At 46.3% G+C, this 17,064-nt stretch overlaps 1 protein-coding gene across 1 annotated transcript; it reads left to right on the plus strand.

Moving 5' to 3' along the window:
• Positions 1–6,909: 6,909 nt before the first annotated feature.
• On the plus strand, positions 6,910–14,312 carry ATP5PO (ATP synthase peripheral stalk subunit OSCP). The gene is made up of 7 exons (XM_068978697.1): positions 6,910–7,005; positions 8,371–8,421; positions 9,352–9,462; positions 11,618–11,747; positions 12,442–12,554; positions 13,774–13,860; positions 14,148–14,312. Exons 1-7 carry the CDS (start codon positions 6,970–6,972, stop codon positions 14,259–14,261), a joined length of 642 nt encoding a protein of 213 aa, XP_068834798.1. The 5' UTR covers positions 6,910–6,969; the 3' UTR covers positions 14,262–14,312.
• The last annotated feature ends 2,752 nt before the right edge of the window (positions 14,313–17,064 follow it).

The raw sequence follows: 17,064 nt of genomic DNA on the forward strand, positions 1-17,064 counted from the left end.
TTGTGCTCCTCCTGCCTCTGTAGAAAGACTACATAGAGAAACGATCTAGAGAAAGAGAGGAACCGCTCAGGTTCATGGCGCACTGCCTTGATGCTAACTTGGTCAAACCCGCCTCAGGCATTCAGTCACATGACCTGTATGATTCCTGCCCCCATTCTCCAGGTGAGGAAACTGAGGCACTGAGCTGGTGAGTGGCCAGGCAGTGGAGCTGCAGAGCCCGGCACTACCGTCGCAGCCCCAGCAGATAATGACCAAACCACAGGGATCCAAGGGGCCCCAGGGATACCTCCACGCTCACCTCTATCCCCCACCCCCAGCTCCCCGTCCTCACTCACCACCACCCAAGTCCCCAGAGCCCCCCCCCCCCAACAGGATCACCAAACAGAAGCAAGCAGGGAGCTGCAGATCACTTCCTTACATCCGAAAGGCCCCCAACATACATTGTTTACTGTGGTCACTGGTCTCAATTTACAGGCGGCATTTTTATCTAATCAACAAAGAGAAGACTGCTTTGCATTGATCATTTGCTCATTCCTGTCATCATTACCATCTCCCAGAACAGGGCACCCACTGAATGGTATAACCTGTCTCTGAACCGACCCAGACCCAGAAAGAAAAAGGGACTTTGATAAGAAGAGACTTAGGTGGGGCCGTCTTTGGTGGTCCTGTGGTTGGCACTCCACACTTCCCAGTGCAGGGGAAATGAGTTTGAGCCCTGGTCGGGGAACTAAGATCTCACATCCCACCCAGCACGGCCCAAAATATTAATTAAATAAATAATCTATTTATTCACTAAAAAAAAAAAAAAAAAAAAAAAAAAACAAAGACAAAGATCCACTCTAGCCCAGAGGCGAAGTTCTCCTGGGTCTGTGATGGCAAATGCCAAACCTGCCTGGGGAACCATCAGGGCTGAGAAGGAACCAGGGCCAGCTGCAGAGAGCACTGAGGGGTGGGGGGTTCCCAGAGGATCCTGAGACTGGCTCCCCCGCCAGGCTCTGTGACAAGAACAAGAAACTGTACCTGTCTAAGCCCCGAAACACAAGGAGCCCGGATTAACGCATCACTCAGAAGTCAGTTCATGAGTCAATCTCATAATATTCTGATTCATGCTTGCTTGTGTGAGCGGTGACACGGAGGTTTGAATGGCGAACGCTCTAGAAAAAAAAGTGATGCCAAGGCCAGAGACGGAATTGACAACATGAGGAGATGGCGCCCCCCAGTGTCAAGATGATGCCTCGGAAACCTAGATCAGGCCGAGCAACACCCGTGACCTTGAGGTGATGCTTCAGGACAGGCGCAACCACCCCCCCGGCCCGGAGAGGCCCCGGGAAGATGTCTGTGGCCAGGGAGGGGGACCGCTTCCCGCAGTACCTGGTTCTCCTCAGTCACCGTCCGGATCCCCGTTGTGTGCTGCGGACCTAAAGCAACCTTCTCCAAAGACTCGAAAATACCACCAGGCCATATTTATGATTGTTGGTTTGTTTTTATGGTTTTGCCATACAGTCACATGAGTCAGCCGTGGGTGTACATGTGTTCCCCATCCTGACCCTCCCTCCCACCTCATTTCCTCTGTAATAGATGCATCGAATCCCAAGGATAAAAAGTTTACAATCATATGGCCGCAGCGCCTGGGGTCTCATTGTCCACTTTCTGCAACACTTTTCTTGCCCAAAGCCAAGTCAATTCCAGCCCAGGAGCCTCTGCCAATTGACAGGACTCCTCTCAGACCCCCTTTAACGCCATAGACATGCGTAGAGAGCTGCCAGAGGCACGTTCCCGTTCTCAAGGTTTAAGTGGAAAAACAAGCTACATATGGAGTTCTAAATCGGCGCTGCCAACCTGGGCCCTCGAGACAGCAAGTGGCTCTGGTCTGCTGTAAAGGATCCATGTACAGTTCTCAAAATAAACTCGGAGGGGAAAAGAACTAAAAGAAAGAGAAAACTGATGCGAAGTTCAGTCCAAGATAAACATCCGAACGATGCAGACATTTCCTAGGTTCTTTCAGTGTAACAAATGCATGGGCACAATCTTAACACCCTTTGCTCCGAAGATACCATCCTTAGATACATTGTGCAAAACTGAAGAACATGCTCCCTGGGCTGGGGGAGGCTAGTTGAAGTTAACCTGGGGAAGAAAACGTAGAAATCCTTTGGTCTAACTTTGGAGCCGGGTCCTTCCTGGAACTCATCAACTTGAACTGCACCCTACAGGTCAGAAGCCGAGCACTGTCAGAAGCTAGAGTGGACGGGTCTCTCCTTCATGGGGCAAATCATTAAGGGACAGGATCGTGGCATCCCCCCTCTTTTTTCCTTCGGATTATGATAGCAACACATGCTCATTATAGAAAAACCAGAGAATGTAGTCTGGAATTTTTCCCTCGGTGTCATAAATGTTTCTATGCCACTAAACACTTTTTAAAAATCTCATGGTAATGGTTTTACAGTGTTCCATTTTAAAAACCATTCTCTTATGCTCAGACATTTGTTTCCAATTTTTTGTCATTTTAAACTGAGTGCAGTGAATGTGTTGCCTGTTAACCTTCATCCAGATTTCTGAGTTCTAGAAGGTTCTTTCTTGAGTCAAGGGGAAAAAAATCACTTCATTTTTTTTTTTACACATGTGCAGTTGAGGGTCTTGGGACACCATGCTGTTGTCTTTCATGCCAGCATACAGTGCCTTTGCAGAGAAAATAAAATGGTGAGAAATGTTTGTTTTGAATTGAAAGTCAGCATGAAACAAAAAAAGCTGAGATTTGATGTCTAGGTTTCACTACCCCCTAGAGCCCCAGACTGTGACCTTGGGCAAGTCCCTTTAACTCCATCAGCCTCAGCTGTTAAAATAATGATCTTAAATTTAAGTTTGTACAGGAGAAAAGAGCCTAAAAGTAAAGTGCTAAGTCGTTTCCCTTCTTCTACGGGACAAAATTCTTTTGTTCTTTCAAATTCTCTACTCTTGCACAGAAGAAGGTTCGACAGTGCCACAGTTGGGAAATTGCTGTCAGATGGTACCTGGTGGGGGCTTCCCGGGTGGCGCCAGTGGTAAAGAACCTGCCTGCCATTGCAGGAGATAGAAGAGACTCGAGTTTGATCCCTGGGTTAGGAAGATGCCCTAGAGGAGGGCATGGCAATCCACTCCAGTATTCTTGCCCGGAGAATCCCACGGAGAGAGGAGCCCGGAGGGCTACAGTCCATAGGGTCACAAAGCATCAGACACGACTGAAGTGACTTAGCACCCATGGTACCTGGTGAGAATTTGCTTCTGAGGCCCTAGTCGGTCACTGCTGGGCTTTGCCTGCTGTGAGAATTCAGCAGACAGCCAGGAATCTAAGAGCAGTGTAGGGCAGTCTGGCTGCAGAGGCATCATGTTCAGAGTTCTTTCTGTGTTTCTCCACTTGTCCACATCACCAAGAAGGAAGCAGCATACACTGGCATCAAAATCCCATGCCGAGGTTGGGACTTCCCTGGCAGTCCAGTGGTTGGGACTTCGAGCTTCCAATGCAGGGAGCGTGGGTTCAATCCCTGGTTGGGGAACTAAGATCCCACATGCTTCACATGGCAAAAAAAAAAAAAAAAAAAATCCGATGCCCAGAAGTACATCCTGAGAGCCAGAGCTGCCATTTCCTAGACGAGCTGCCTAAACAGGATCCAGAGAGTTTCAGCACATATAAAGTAGGGGAGGGGTACCAGACTCCCTTCATCTTAGAGTTATCCTGAACCTCAAAATAAAAATGAAACTATACACGTGCAGCCACTTGATAAACCCTTACGTTCAAATGACTACAAACTACTATTTTAGCAACATGCAAAGGGCTGAAGTGAGACGGGGTAAATGCAAAGGAGACAGAGGGAACCTCCCTGTTGCTATGCAACCTTATAGCTTGCTTATAATTAATTACGAATGCCATAACTTAGAGTTTTCCAAATATAGTTAGTCCCAGAACTTTTGACTTGAAGTACATCTAATAAGATCCACATGTTAGAAAACACGGGCTTGGGGCTTGGTTCCAGGTACAACATAAGACCTGCGAAGGCAAGCACCTTGTCCTGTACCCTGTTGTACCTCCAGGCATAGAAGAGCTGCCTGCACTTAATGCTGTTGCTGTTATTGAGTCCCTCAGTCATATTCGACTCTTTGTGACCACATGGACTGTAGCCCACCGGGCTCCACTGTCCATGGGATTCTTCAGCAAGAATCCTGGAGTGGATTGCCATTTCCTTCTGAAGGGGATTTTCCTGACCTGGGAATCGAACTCGTGTCTCCTGCATGGGCAGGCAGATTCTTTACCACTGAGTCATAGGTGCTCAATAAAACGTTCTGCATAATGAATACACCTTCCCTTAGACTTATTTGAAAACAGCCTCCCAGAAGAATTTGCAGAGGGAAGTAAAACAAGGGTTTTTATGCACTGCTAGTGAAAGTGTAAAGTGATTAAAAGTTTTGAAAAGAGCATGCCCTCACTCATCAAAGACTTTTAAAATTACTTACTTCCTTATTCGGATGCATCAGGTCTTAGTTGCAGCATGCAGGATCTTTGGCCTGAGGGACTAGTTGAGGCATTCGAACTCTTAGCTGCTGCACATGGGATCTAATACCTTGATCAAATCCAGGACCTTTGCATCAAGAGTGCAGGGTGCTAGCCATTGGACCCCGAGGAAATTCCCTCATCAAAGACTTTTAAAGTATTCATACCCTCTCACCAAGTTGTGCCATCTCTGGAAATCTACTTGGAAGTTATCCTAAGTATGAAGAAAAAAAAAGTTTGTGTCTAAAGATGCTCAGGAGATGAAGTACTGTTTTAAAAGGGGGGAGGGGGCGAAGGCAGCCATCTGAATTATGTTCAAAAGTTATTGAATCACAGAATATCCACTTGATGGGTGACTCTGCACATTAAAATTATGTTTATGAAAATCTTATAACTAAGAAATACGATTATATCATGCTGGAAGCATGTATTTATGAATCATATATAACTTAGTACACTTTTTTCTTGTATTAAGGAAAAAGGCAAGATACTAAATTATACAGATTGTGAGTCTGTATATGTGATAAAAACAAAAGCAAAAGAAAGAGCATTATTGAGTCGGTCAGAAAATTGTTCTATATCTTGTTCATTTTTCCTAACAGCCTGTAAGGTAGATTAGTAATACTCACAGATAACAACACTGAAACACAGAGAAATTATATAATTGAGTCAAGATCAGTGAAAGGACTGGGATTCTAGCCTGGGCAGTTCAGGCTACTCTCTGAAAAAATAATGGGAGACAACACACTAAAATACTGACAATGGCTGCCCCCAGGCGGTCCAAAAGAGGGCAGTCACATGCCTCCTACTTTTCTGCATTTTAACAAGTTTTTTCTAATGATGAGAAAACTGCACTCATCGTTAAAATTAAGGACTTTTAATGTAAATTAATGACTTAATAATTATATAATTACAATAACTATAATAGCTATATAATTCATATATAATAATATATAACACAATGTATATTATATAATAGATATATAATTATAATAATTATAATAAAACTGAGCAGAAAAACACCTTAATTGACCATAGGGCCCCATTACTGCAACCCGGAAACGCCAACCATGCTCCGACTGCAAACTCTCTTCCTTACAGAAAAGAAAAATGACCAGTCCAAGTTGGAGAGACCTGGGTTCCATCCCTGGGTCGGGAAGATCCCCTGGAGAAGGAAATGGCAACCCACTCCAGTACTCTTGCCTGGAGAATCCCATGGACAGAGGAGCCTGGTGGGCTACAGTCCATGGGGTCGCAGAGTTGGACACGACTGAGCGACTTCACTTCACTTCACTTCAAGTTCGATGCATGAAACAGGGCACTCAAAGCCAGTGTGCTGGGACAGTCCAGAGGGATGGGATGGGGAGGGAGGCGGGAGGGGGTGTTCGGGATGGGGGACACGCGTACACCTACGGCTGACTCATGTCAATGTAGGGCAAAACCACCACAGTATTTTAAAGTAATTACCCTCCAAATAAAATAAATAAATAAATTTTAAAAATAGTGTTCTATTTATGGGGGAAATGGGTTGAAAATAGGTTGTTTTTATGAATGCAGAGAAACTAGCCAAAGCTAGTGTTGGGTTCTCAGTTTCAATGTCACACTTCACTCAAACACCAGTTCTACTTTTAGGTCTGCTGCTGCTGCTGAGTCTCTTCAGTCGTGTCCGACTCTGTGCAACCCCAGAGATGGCAGCCCACCAGGCTCCCCGGTCCCTGGGATTCTCCAGGCAAGAACACTGGAGTGGGTTGCCATTTCCTTCTCCAATGCATGAAAGTGAAAAGTGAAAGTGAAGTCGTTCAGTCGTGTCTGACTCCTAGCGACCCCACGGACTGCAGCCTCAGCTAATTACTCTGCCCTACCCAGAAGGAAGTCTTTAATCACCAGAACCTCACGCGTCCGCACAAACCAAGGGGGTCAATGTTGTACTCAGGAAGATGGGGTGGGCTGGGGATCGCTGTCAGCTGGAGCAGTCACGGCCCAAGTATTAGGCGCGTAGGGTCCGCTGCCTGAGCCGCAAAGCTGCGTATACAGCATATAGAGAGCGCAAGGACCTGCACTTGATACACACTGTGGCCTGGTAGGAAGAAAGAGTAAACATGCTAATTATGCTAGTGATGAATGTGAAACAGAACAAATGCCACCCTACTTAACCAAATGGAAAGTTAAAACTAGGGGCAATAACTCTATTCTACATTAAGGGCCACGAGGTAACTCAACAATCTCCTTTCCAGGTGCTATCCGAGCCCTCTAGCCCCCACCCCCACCAGCTCTGAGGACCACTCGCTTCTGAGGACTACAACTCCCAGCCTGAGGGAGATCCCCGCGCATGCGGCCTGACGACCTACGCCTACATTTCCCAGCAGGCCGAGCGGCTACGCTGACGCACGCGTGCGCTCTCGGTCTCTCTCGCCGACTCGGGTTTGACCTACAGCCGCCAGGAGAAGATGGCCGCGCTAACAGTGTCCGGGCTGTCCCAGCAGGTGAGAGGACGGAGGTCCTGAAAGCCAGCGGGAAGAGCCCTCCTGGAGTGACCAGCACTGGACCCCCTAGTCCCACAGTTCCAGGCCACACCTGGGGAGCGTAGCGGCCATTCAAGGTCGTGCGGCCGGGAGAGTGGGGGCGACGCTGGGCGGCCCTGTTTCCCCCCGACCCCACCTTTCCACGGGATGCGCGCGGGACACAGTGGACGCTGGACGCTCGTTTCTAACCTTGGCGTCCTCCGAGCACTGCCCCGGGAAGGAGCTGGTTGAGAGACCCAGGAGAAGGGGGATCTATCTTTGTCGTTGTGATTAAACGGCTGCTAGTATTACTGGGTCAACAGTAATAGTAAAGAATATTTGTAAAACATGTTTTACATTTTTTATGAAGAAAATGAGGTTGGAAAGTTTAAATGACTCGTTTTTGACTGAGTAAGGGGTAGAACTGAGATTCGAACCCACAGAGTCACAGACAAACTTGTGCTCTTCATGTTATACGATGCTTTATGTATATATATCATGACACCTTGCACCTTCCCTAAGTTTTCCCTAGGTGTTATATAAAGTCCTTTAACCCTCTCAGCTGTATAGTACACTCTGGAATTATTTGAAGGTGACCTATACCCTTGCGGGTGCTTTTTAAACTCTAGATTCCAACTGTTGATAGACAAGATAGCATTTTAACAATGTCAAGGTTAGTATCTTAGTAGGCAAGATACTGGGGCCTGTTCTCACATAAAGCTGCTGGAGTAGCCAGAAAATTCATCTTCAGATACCTTTTGGAGTCTTAAGGTACCTCTCTCGCAGATAATGCCTGGAATCGTCCCACTTGTTACTGGAATCATGCTCTGCAATGGTAACATAAATGCTGAAAATCTTGTCAGTTTTTTGTTTTGTTTTGTTTTTAAGACTTACTTCCTGAAACTTGGGCTTCCCTGGTGGCTCAGTGGTAAAGAACCCGCCTGCCAATGCAGGAGACATGGGTTCCATCCCTGGGTGGAGAAGATCCCCTGGAAAAGGGAATGCCTACCCGCTCCAGTATTCTCACAGAGGGGAAATCCCAGGGACAGAGGCGCCTGGTGGGCTACAGTCCATGGGGTCACAGAAGAGTCACACACAACTGAGCAACTAAACATTTTCTCAAATTTAGTGTTTCCTCTCCCATACTCGTGTGCCAGCCTCATAGTGGGAAGGCAGTTTTCCCACTCGTCCTGGAATGACTCTTCAGTGGGGAAATTTACTCCTGGGTGATGAAGAGCAGCTCAGCCTCATATAATCTATGTGATGATAAAAGGAAACATAAGAAGTGAACCATTTACTTTTTTTTACTATCAGTAATCTCATTCAGTCTTTCTCTTTGTGTTCAAGGTGCGATGCTTCAGTACATCTGTGGTCAGGCCGTTTGCCAAGCTTGTGAGGGTATGTCAGCTTATTTTTCTGTAATCGTAAAGCAAATAAATGTATGTGGTTTCAGACAGCAGTAGATTTAGGTGTGGATTTTGTACAGTTAACACTTACATCTTTCTGCATGATTTGTGGTCCCCACATATCCTGGGGAGTGGGGGAGCTAGGGAACAGAGAGTGTTGAATGCCTGCCGTGGAAAAGGCCCACGGAAAAACCTTTTAAGTTGGAGAATTTCTTAAAACACAGTAACAGTGATGGGAGGTAGCCAGTCTTCCCATTTTACAAAAGAGGAGGGGTTATTCAGCTTAGTCTTTGAGACAGAAACTAAATCTTGCTCATTAAAAACCTAAGCTTTTCCGGTACAATCACAGAGTACCACTAAGCATATGTAGTCATACATTGATGATAATGTAAAAAGCCTGTGATTCACTGTAAAAAATAATTCAAGCATCAGGCACTTAGTAAATTGCTAAAGGGCTCCATTAAACTAAACATTTATGTAAGGGAAATTTGCAGTATTGCTATGAAATGTATAAAATCGTGCTTGTATGTGTCTCATAAACACCTGTTTTCCAGCTCTAACATGTTCAAAACTGCCTTCTATCCGTGTTTAACACCACCTAAACTTGGAACTAAGTAGTTACTGAATTCAAAGGAATCCTGTTTATCTCGAAATTAGCACGGTTGAATTTTCTGTAGAATGGAAAGGGACTTTAGACACCGTGTTTTCTAAGGCCCTCATTTTAAGAAGAGGAACTGAAAGCTCATAGATGGAGTGACAAGGCCAAGGAAACATCCCTTATTGGTTTGAGAATTGTCATTCAGGGTAGCATTTTATAATGATTTTAAAATTATAAATATTTCTGCTTTTGATACCATGACATTGTCTTAACTGATTTTCCTTTTCTCTTCTTCCTTACTCCACCGTTGTTTTTTCTTTAAAGCCACCTGTTCAGATATATGGCATCGAAGGTCGCTATGCCACAGCTCTTTATTCTGCTGCATCTAAGCAGAATAAACTGGAGCAAGTAGAAAAGGAATTGTTGCGAGTAGGAGTAAGTAGCTTTCCTGTTCATCACTTATTAAGTTCTCATTGTATAGTTTTCCTTAGATCTTTGACTGTGCATCCTTAATGAAGTATATCCTAAGAGGAAAAGAATTGCAAACAAAGGAAAAGAAGAAGACATTTCCCGTAATCATGTTGATAGTTATAATACTGGGTAAAATTGTTCTGAACCTATTTATAATAGGTACATGTAAGAATGTTAATGTTAGGAACTGAGATTTGGGGCTCAAGAAATAGAAAATCTAAATTTAAGAAACAACTGCCATTTCAAAGGAGGGTTAAAAATTACCTTGAGAATTTATGCTTGTATTACTTGGTATTTCCAAAATAGGCTTCAGGCTATATTATGATCTTGTTTTACTGGGAATTTATTTTCCTTTTGAAGTCTTTCCCTCAGTATCAGTTGTTATTTTATTCCCAAGATGTGAGGGAAAGTGAGCAGAGCCCACTGGACAGCACATTAGCAAAGGTGCCCGAGGTGCAGGACGATAGCAGAACTGAGGGAGGAAGCCCAGGAGACTGCAGGGGAAGCTGATTTTTATTTATTTTTGTAAACATGAAGAGTACATGAACTAAATTAACAGAAGCCTGCAGTGTGGCTTAAATAGGAGAATCACCACTGCAGGTTCCCTGGGTCGTCTAATAGTTAACAAGTTGCTCCGGGTTTTGTCGCTTCCCCTTCTTTTACTTCTAGTCGCCACCCCGAGTTTGTTTTTGTTTGTTGTGCGTTTTTAGTCTTAGAAGGGGGAAAGCCCTCACAGACTAGCTGTATTTTTGTGCATTGTTTCATTTTGAGCTTTTGTGGGAGCTTCTGTCCTAATGCTCAGTAACTCTACCTCTGTGTCCCTCCCTCTGTCCAGTTATCCAGTGCCCTCGGTCTTCGTTGGTACCTGTTAGGATCCTCACAGACCCAGCAGCCTGACTTGGAGATACTTCTGGGCTGGGGTAGCTGGAGTCTTCAGGGTCGCACAGGCTTTTGGGGAGATGATGGTTCCTGCCCTCTGCTGTCGCACACACCCCTCCTAAACCTGTGGTGTTCACAAGCGAGACAGTGCCAGGCTTGTGGGCCTTAGAATGGGGTTTAATTAAAACTGAAGTCCGTTAGGCTGTGGAGACATACAAAGGAGCCAACCTTAAGACTCTTTATGAAACAAAATCAGCCATTTTTCCGCACCAAGAGGAAAAGGTGATGCTGCCAAGGTGTCGCTAACGGTCCGTGGATGACGCAGCAGAACCGGTTAGAGACCTGAAACCCGGATAGCTCCGACTTCAGAAAGCCTGTCATTTGTATAAGCCAGCAGTTTGTATGCGAAAACCTTGTTTGCTGGGGGTGGGGGGTGGGGGTGGGGGTCACTCGAGTTGAGGTTAGAACATTAGATGGCAGTGTAGGCACGTAGCCAGGATCAGAGGCAGAAATTGTCCAGGAGCCCAGGAGAAGGGTTGATTGGAAGGTTAGTGGAGGTGTGCCCAAGAGATACCCACGTGGAAACAGTGGTTGGTTTGCTGGAGCTCTGGCTTGACGCTGAGGGGAGCAGACTGCTGGAAGCTGCCCGTGGTCCCGGGCCTGACGTTTGTGATGTAGTGTGACGGCGACAGTCGTCTCTCTCGTGGTCGTGGCACTCTGATTTGTTTGGCCGTTGTTCCTCCCTGGAAGCACCAGAGTTCCCACCCAGCGCTGGGTTGATTTTCACGAGCTCTGGGCAGCTGGCCGGAATCCGGAACAGCCTTAGAGGGAGAGGCCCCCGAGGGAAAGGCCGAGGGGCTGCCTGCACTCGGTGCATCTCGTCAGGTCTGCGTTGTGTGTGGGCATCACTGGCATCCTCTTAGCAGGGGAAAAACCAGAGTAATACCCACAGTAGATAATTACAATATGCCGCAGATCCAGTCTCATGGCTGATTAGTTTTTAAAAATTATCTCTCCTGAAAAGCAAAAATGAACCTCATTAGAATGGTCTTAAGTATTTTCACAAAATACTGTATCCTGTGTAAAATTATCTGTGGTGCATTCTTAAAGGCAAAAATTTATTTGACTAAACTTTTCTAATTTTATTCGTGAAATACATGATTCATCAGAAAGTGTGTGTACAGCAGCTGGGATCCTTTATGTTCTAAAGAGTCTAAGAAATTATTTTTGGTCCTTTTAGCAAATCTTGAAGGAACCCAAAATGGCTGCTTCTCTTATGAATCCCTATGTAAAGCGTTCAGTTAAAGTGAAAAGCCTAAATGACATGACAGCAAAGGAGAAATTCTCTCCTCTCACGTCCAACCTGATCAGTAAGTATTAGTTCTTTCACTGAAGTCTCTGAAAATTCTGCTCCTGAAACTGTGACCCCTAGACAAGTAACGCCACCAGCCTTTGGCAGTGTGGAATCTCATTGCCCCTACCTGCTAAGTCAGAATCTGCATCTTCACTGGCTCCCCGAGTGAGTTGCTTGCACGGATAGTTGGGGGAGCACTGTCTGAAGGGTATTAAGATGCAGGAATGTCTCAGTGCAGTTTCACCCCTTGGAGGAGGCCAGTGGGATTCCTACCAAGAAAGTGGTTTATAGCCAGTGGCTGTGTCTCTGTCCTTAAAGGCATTTGCATTCTTTGGTACATTTTAATTGTTTTTCAAATCCCTTGATCACTCAGAATCCAAAGAAAATGTGTAGTGAATATAAGTATGTTAATTTGGGGATTCGTGGCATAAACCTGAAAATCAGATTTCAAGCTCTGATGAAGAAATCTATTGCAGATTCATTTAAGACACACACCCCTTTACAAATTTAAGTCCTTGTTGGTGCAGTCTTTTTTAATAAAAATTTTTTGAATATTCTTTTTACATAACAGGTTGCAGCAGCTTCTCCATCCACATCCTTAACTGACATTGAATATAGTATTTTAAGGCCACATCAGTTTGCGTTTGAGGTGCATATACTGCTTGTTGACTATGACTTTTTTTTTAAGTGAAAAACGTTCACTTTCCCAGATTTGCTTGCTGAAAACGGTCGCTTGAATAATACCCCTGCGGTGATTTCCGCATTTTCTACCATGATGAGTGTCCACCGTGGAGAAGTACCATGCACAGTTACCACTGCATCTGTAAGTAATGAGTTGTTGCCACTGCATTTGTCTTGACTTTCCATTTTGTAGAACAAAAAGAAAAAGGCTAAAATCAAGAAATCGGGGAGCCTGGCATGCTGCAGTCCATGGGGTTGCAGAGAGTCAGACACAACTGAGCAACTGAACTGAACTGACTTGTCAGTTGGGAGGTCTCTTCATTTATACCAGCTTCTGTGAACATGGCACCCCGCTCCAGCACTCTTGCCTGGAAAATCCCATCGACAGAGGAGCCTGATAGGCTACAGTCCATGGGGGTCACAAAGAGTTGGACACGACTGAGCAACTTCACTTCACTTCTGTGAACCTCTGCTTTGCAAGGCCCGGCAGGTGTCTCCCTGGTGCTTCCCTAACCAGCAGTTATTCGTAAAGACTGTAGGTTGCGTTAAAATGTGTCAGGAAATACCGGTTTATATTCCAGTACAGGTTTGAATTATTTTTTAAACATCATGCTAAGTAGTTTACTGAAATGTGATCTGTTAATCTTTTGTGGTGATGAAGCAGAGGGTATAAGGCGAATGGGTCCCATTGGTCTTATGGACTTGCTGAAGTAGAGTATAATAATAGTCACCATTTATTGAAACACAATGTGCTGGGCACTTTATAATTTTTTTCCCTAATGTCAGTGGTCTGCGTGAAGCAGAAGTGTTGTTACCCTTCTTTTACTAATGAGGAAACCGAGGCCCAGGGAAAGTAAGCTGCTTGCTGGAGGTCACAGAAGGTGGAGCTGGGATTTGAACCACAGTCCTGTCTCCCAGTAGTCCATGTTCCTTAAGTGGCACTACCTGCCTGGAATTAGTTTCATTGTTGTCCAGTGTACAGTGGAATACATTGTATTTCCATTGTATTCTCTTTGCATTGTAGTTCATTGTAGGAGAACAGTCTGTTGGGCTTAGTTACCTACCAAGCATGGTTGAGTTACTTGAGGTATGCAGCACCTGATCTTACCTAGATGAGTGTTTCTAGTGCTTAAGAGATTTTAACTCTCCAAAAGAGCATAACCGATGGTGCTCTTGTGAGGCAGGCTTTCACATGCCTGAGACCAGCACTGATGAGTGACTCTTGGGGTGTGACTCCAGAATGGGTCCCCAGATACCGAACACAGGAATTCACACGGCCTGTCTTGGTGAAATGTTCTCAGAGGGATATTTTTCTCTCCTCCTACTTTATCTGAATTTAAGGATGTTTTGTCCTTTTCTAGCCTTTAGATGAAGCCACTCTGACTGAACTGAAAACAGTCCTGAAGAGCTTCCTGAGTAAAGGCCAGGTTTTGAAATTGGAAGTTAAGGTAGGTTTTTAATTGTGTACAGTACGTTTCCTCGGGTTTGGCACTTAAAATGGAGTGGAAAGGGAGAGCAGATTGTGTAAAACTTTGCCTATAGTAGAACCTTTCTGTTTATTTTCAATATAGATGATTACTGAGTCCATTTACAATTTGGCTTCTTTTTCCAGATGTAATTATTACATGTTACAATTCCATAGGACATAGACTTTTCAGAGCACTTTTTTAATCTTGCTTTTTCATTAATGAAATGTCAGAGTATTTTCACATTTCCAACCTATTTTCTTTCCTAGATTGATCCATCAATCATGGGTGGAATGATCGTCCGTATTGGAGAGAAATACGTTGATATGTCTGCAAAAACCAAGATTCAGAAGCTGAGCAGAGCGATGCGGGAGATTCTGTAAAAGTGTTGATTTTCTAAAAGTGAGAATTCTTAAACTTGGAGCGACAATAAAATGCTTCCTGAACAGGATATACTATGTTTATTGTCTTTTAAAGGGGAAATACAGGGAGTCTTATTTTTTATTTCTTTCTTTCAGGATCCCCTTAAAGGTTAAAATGCCCTTTGAAATTTAGTTTTTGTCAATTAGTCTCAGAAATTGGAAGCTTATATATCCCTTAGGAAAAAACAGCCTTCATAGGAGGCACTATTAAGTGCTTCACGTATCTTACCTCACCCCTTTGTCTCTGAGTCCAGAGCCTGGGCAGGGGCTGAGCCTGCAGGTGAAGTTAAGGTTGTCATCTCTTGAGTTTTTCGGCTGTTGGTTTCATCTCAAGTCAGAGCTGGAAGTGGCCTCAGCCCATGCTGGTCAAGCGCCGGCCACTGCTCCTGCTCTGCCACTTCGTGCTGCTCACAGCCTCTGCAGCATGTGGGCCGTGCCCCCAAGGCCATGTGCCCGCCATGTGCCCAGGCTGCTTAGCCCTCCAAACAGGGCCGGTTTGTGCTCACCTGAGTATTATAACAGGTCCGTATGTCCAGCCTGTGCGTTCTGACTTGAGCTGAAAGTGATCCATCCTGCTCTCCACTCTCCATGTAATTCTAAGTTTAGAGGCGGTAATGTCTATAAAAGCTTCCAGAGAGATTCTGGCCAAAAACACATCTCTTCTGGAATCAAGAGAATCATTAAAAGCAGTGACTGCTATCACTGGGGCAGAGGTCCAGATGAGAGCCGTGCACTCAGCAGGCAGCAGGTTTCTCAGCTCGCTGGGCGCCACAGCCCCTGGAGTGTCCTCTGAACCAAGGGTGGCCGGGAATGTCAGCCCAGGATAGAGTCAGGAATTTTCCCCTCTTGGGAGCACCAGTTCCAGTACATTGATGGTTAAAAGTCACTGCTCTTGGGTCGAGTTTCTGCCCGTTGTGTGTGTGTGAGTTGCTCAGTCATGTCCGACTGTTTGTGACCCCATGGGCTGTAGCCCACCAGGCTCCTCAGTCCATGCAGTTTTCTAGGCAGGAATTCTGGAGTGGGTTGCCATTTCCTCCTTCAGGGCATCTTCCCCACCCAGGGATTGAACCCAGGTCTCTGGCATTGCGGGCGGATTCTTGACCATCCGATTGGCTCTGCCAGTTAAGGCCTTCCCAGCCAGATTGGGGGAGCCAAGCACACAGCAAACTTTCCTGCTTCTCTAGGGGTTAAGTCACCCTGAAATTGCCCGAAGATAACATATCTAGAGACCAGCTGATACACGCTCAGTCACTCCATGTCAGGGCATAGGACATCCTGACGGAACTAGAAAGCTTGTGGCCACAAAAACACGTTTCTCCCAGACTGAAGGTGGCCTCGCCAGGAGTAACAAGCACCCTGTAGAACCGTTCAGCAGGAGGTTCCATAAGGGGACATGACGCGCACCCGCAGTGCGCCCCCTGACTAGACTGTTCCGCTCTCTGCAGCAGTAGGCATGAGGGTTCAGGACGCGTTTTAGAGCCATCTGGGGGTGCCCCTGCGGGCCTCTGCTGTTCAACCCCTGAAGCCGCCTGCTTTTGCGGGTCGGCTTCCACCCCCCTACGTGGAAGAAGCTGTAACGTCCCCTTGGTGACTAGCTGCTGCAAGAGTGAAGCGAGGTCATGACGCGCTCAGTACTGGGTCTCCCAGATGTAAAGATGTCGCTGAAGGGTGTTGGTCACTGGCCTGACAGCCTCTGACTTCTTTGGGCCATCTGACCCCAGGGATTGGCTGACTGGCTTCACACAGCACCTGACAGGAAGTAGGCACTTGACCAAGTTCATCTAGAGTCGCCTGCCAAAATCTCCCATCTTCAAGGACCTGTTCAGAAATCCCGGTTTCTAATAGGGTGACTGACTCTATCAGTCCCCTAGGAAAAGCTCCCCAGTAAAATGCCCTTAATTTGGACCTAATACCCCCAAACTGAAGGTTGCTCTGCAGTTTCCAAGGCTGCTCCATGCTATAGCTTATCTAAGCTTCAGATGGCTCAGACAGGAAAGAATCTGTGTGCAAGGTAGGAGATGCGAGCTTGATTCCTGGGTTGGGAAGATCCCCTGGAGAAGAAAATGACAATCCGCTCCAATATTCTTGCCTGGAGAATCCCACGGACAGGAGCCTGGTGGGCTACAGTCCGTGGAGATCGCCAAGAGTCGGACACAACTGAGTGACTTAACAGGCTTGTGGTCCTAAAGAGACAGACCTCACTCTGCAAGTGAGGGAAGAGAGGGAGACTTGCTCAGGGTCCCCGCCCCCAGCCTCCCCTGTTTTGTGTTTGTTCTTGTTCCCGCTTGCCCCTGGCCACGCCCTGGCCCGTGGTGCCCCCGCACTGGAGCCAACAGGCAACGCCAACCTCAGGTGAATCTCTGGGCCCCTCGCACTTTGTCCCTTAGATACTCTCAATTCACCCTTTAAGCCAGGCCAGCTCTTCCCTGCGCTTGCCCTCCTACTGGCCTCAGAGGGAAGAGCGCTGTCCGGACAGCAGCCACCTCAGGTGCCCATTCCTCAGTCACCTCCAAGTGTTCGGACAGCGAACAGATTCCCTTCCCAGAGCCACCTGTCATGGGCAGAGGCAGGGCTGTGCCATCTAGGAAGTCCTCCAGGATACTGAGGGGCCCAGGGCCACCCCCTGCACCTTGGGCGGGGACCAGTGTGCCCTCCACCTGGCGTGACATCGCCCTCCTGGCTGTCACAGTGCTGAAACGAACTTCCTCCTGGCAAAGCAGCTCCATCATCAGCACGTGCAATGGACAGAGACACCACTGCGGGC

This window comes from Capricornis sumatraensis, chromosome 1, assembly GCF_032405125.1.
Source record: "Capricornis sumatraensis isolate serow.1 chromosome 1, serow.2, whole genome shotgun sequence".
Classification (NCBI taxonomy): Eukaryota; Metazoa; Chordata; class Mammalia; order Artiodactyla; family Bovidae; genus Capricornis; species Capricornis sumatraensis.

What these genes read in the sequence shown, in the direction of transcription:
- ATP5PO (XM_068978697.1), top strand. Translation starts at nt 6,970, where the DNA reads ATGGCCGCGCTAACAGTGTCCGGGCTGTCCCAGCAG. An exon ending in GCACAGTTACCACTGCATCT is followed by an intron (nt 12,555 to 13,773) that starts GTAAGTAATGAG and finishes GTCCTTTTCTAG; the next exon opens with CCTTTAGATGAAGCCACTCT. An exon ending in TTTTGAAATTGGAAGTTAAG is followed by an intron (nt 13,861 to 14,147) that starts GTAGGTTTTTAA and finishes TTTCTTTCCTAG; the next exon opens with ATTGATCCATCAATCATGGG.